The 1,398-nt window shown below is 63.0% G+C and overlaps 2 protein-coding genes across 5 annotated transcripts in view; one reads left to right on the top strand and one right to left on the bottom strand.

Annotated features, from left to right (window-relative positions):
* The window catches only part of CTU2 (cytosolic thiouridylase subunit 2), a 7,879-nt gene extending 6,612 nt beyond the window's left edge, over positions 1 to 1,267 (bottom strand). Inside the window, exons 1-2 of one of the 4 annotated variants that reach the window (XM_002913395.4) lie at positions 1,064 to 1,267; positions 413 to 487 (exon numbers count right to left, since the gene is read on the bottom strand). In XM_002913395.4, the coding sequence (XP_002913441.1) occupies positions 413 to 487; positions 1,064 to 1,128 (140 nt within the window). In that variant the 5' untranslated portion in view covers positions 1,129 to 1,267. Of the gene's footprint in view, positions 1 to 400; positions 488 to 1,063 lie in introns of those variants that run through there. The other 3 variants (XM_034672616.1, XM_034672615.1, XM_034672617.1) reach the window with 3 other exon arrangements.
* Positions 1,246 to 1,398, top strand: part of RNF166 (ring finger protein 166) — a 7,667-nt gene continuing 7,514 nt past the window's right edge. Inside the window, exon 1 of the mRNA XM_034639047.1 lies at positions 1,246 to 1,308. Coding sequence (XP_034494938.1) covers positions 1,246 to 1,308 — 63 coding nt within the window. The remainder of the gene's footprint in view (positions 1,309 to 1,398) is intronic.

Below are 1,398 nucleotides of genomic sequence, written 5' to 3'. Positions count from 1 at the left end.
ATGGTGTCTCTGCTCAGCGGGGAGCCTGCTTCTCCCTCTGACCCTCCTCCCGCTTTTACACTCTCTCAAATAAATAAAATCTTTAAAAACAAACCAAAAAATCCTCAGAGCACCTGCCCAAGATCTCAGGATGCTCTAATCTGCCCCGAGATGCGCTCCAGCTGCCCTGAAATGCTCGTCCTGCCTATACCTCACCTCACCCTCTGCCACTTTCCCCTAAGTGCCATCAGATACCATCCTGCCATGTGGACCATGGGAGAATTACGGGGTACCCACACAGAAAACACCCCCCACACGCACCAGAGTACTGGAAGGGATATTAGAAGTAAATGCTTCCAAAAACAAGAGAAAAAGCCACAAAAATGGGGCATACCCAGCTGCTAAGCCAGACAGCATTTACCTCCAGCCTCACCTGCAGAAGGCATCTCCTGCTCGGATCACGACGACGGGTAGGCCTTCCTTGCACTTCACACACTTCAGCTCATGGCTTTGAACACACGCGGGGGGAGGCAGGGAGAACACAGATTGCAGACCTCCCTCCCAGCGGCTTTGGGGAGGTGGTACTGCCGTTCTCCCCCCTGCGCCCCCCCCCCAGTGTATGGGAAGCTGATGCAGGCAGCTGCACATACTCATCCAAACTGCCAATATGAACAAAGACAAGAGCCGTGGGGGGAGGGGGGTTAAGTCTGCTTAAGCCAGCTGAGAAAACCACGGAGGCCACCTCTGTCTCTCAACGGCTGGCATGCCTGGAGAGACAACCTGCTGTGTGTGGATCGGGAGGAGAGAGATGCAAACAGCGGGAGGAAGCGACAGGCAGGCCGACTTCCTCCTCAACTGAGGACACAGGCTACAAGAATGACAAGCGCACCGGGTGCTGCGGAGCAGGGCGCTGCCCACCCCGGGACCCCGGGGCTTCTAGGCGCCAGCTTCGGCAATCTGCTGGCCTCCACGCGCGGCGCCAGGGGCTGACGGCAAGGCTCGGGCCGGGCTCTCGGGGCAGGACTCTGCCGCCCGCCCGGAGCGCCGGGAAGGAGAGGGGAGGGTGCGGACGCCCAGCTCTTACCCAGGCCGCGGTGGCGGCGGACCCTCGGGCGCTGGGTCCCCGTAGTCCTCGCCAACCTGGCACATGGCTGCGCTGGGTCGTACCGTAGTAGGCGGCGGCGGCGGGGAGACGCGCCCTAATAACGTCAGCGGGACGCCAGCGGGGCTATGACCAGAGGGCTGGGGGCGGAGCGCGCGCTAATGATGTCAGCGCCGCGGCGCCGCGACCGTGACGATCGGGGCGGGGGCGGGGCGCTCCCTAATGACGTCAGCGCGGCGCCGTCGCGGCGGTGACGCGCGGACCTGGCCCGGCCGGGCCGGAACAGGGTCGGCGGCGGCGGCGGTGGTGGCGGCAGG

This window comes from Ailuropoda melanoleuca, chromosome 12 (assembly GCF_002007445.2).
Source record: "Ailuropoda melanoleuca isolate Jingjing chromosome 12, ASM200744v2, whole genome shotgun sequence".
Lineage (NCBI taxonomy): Eukaryota > Metazoa > Chordata > Mammalia > Carnivora > Ursidae > Ailuropoda > Ailuropoda melanoleuca.
The sequence above is the reverse complement of the archived record's forward strand: the minus strand, read 5'-3'. Positions and strand labels throughout refer to the sequence as shown.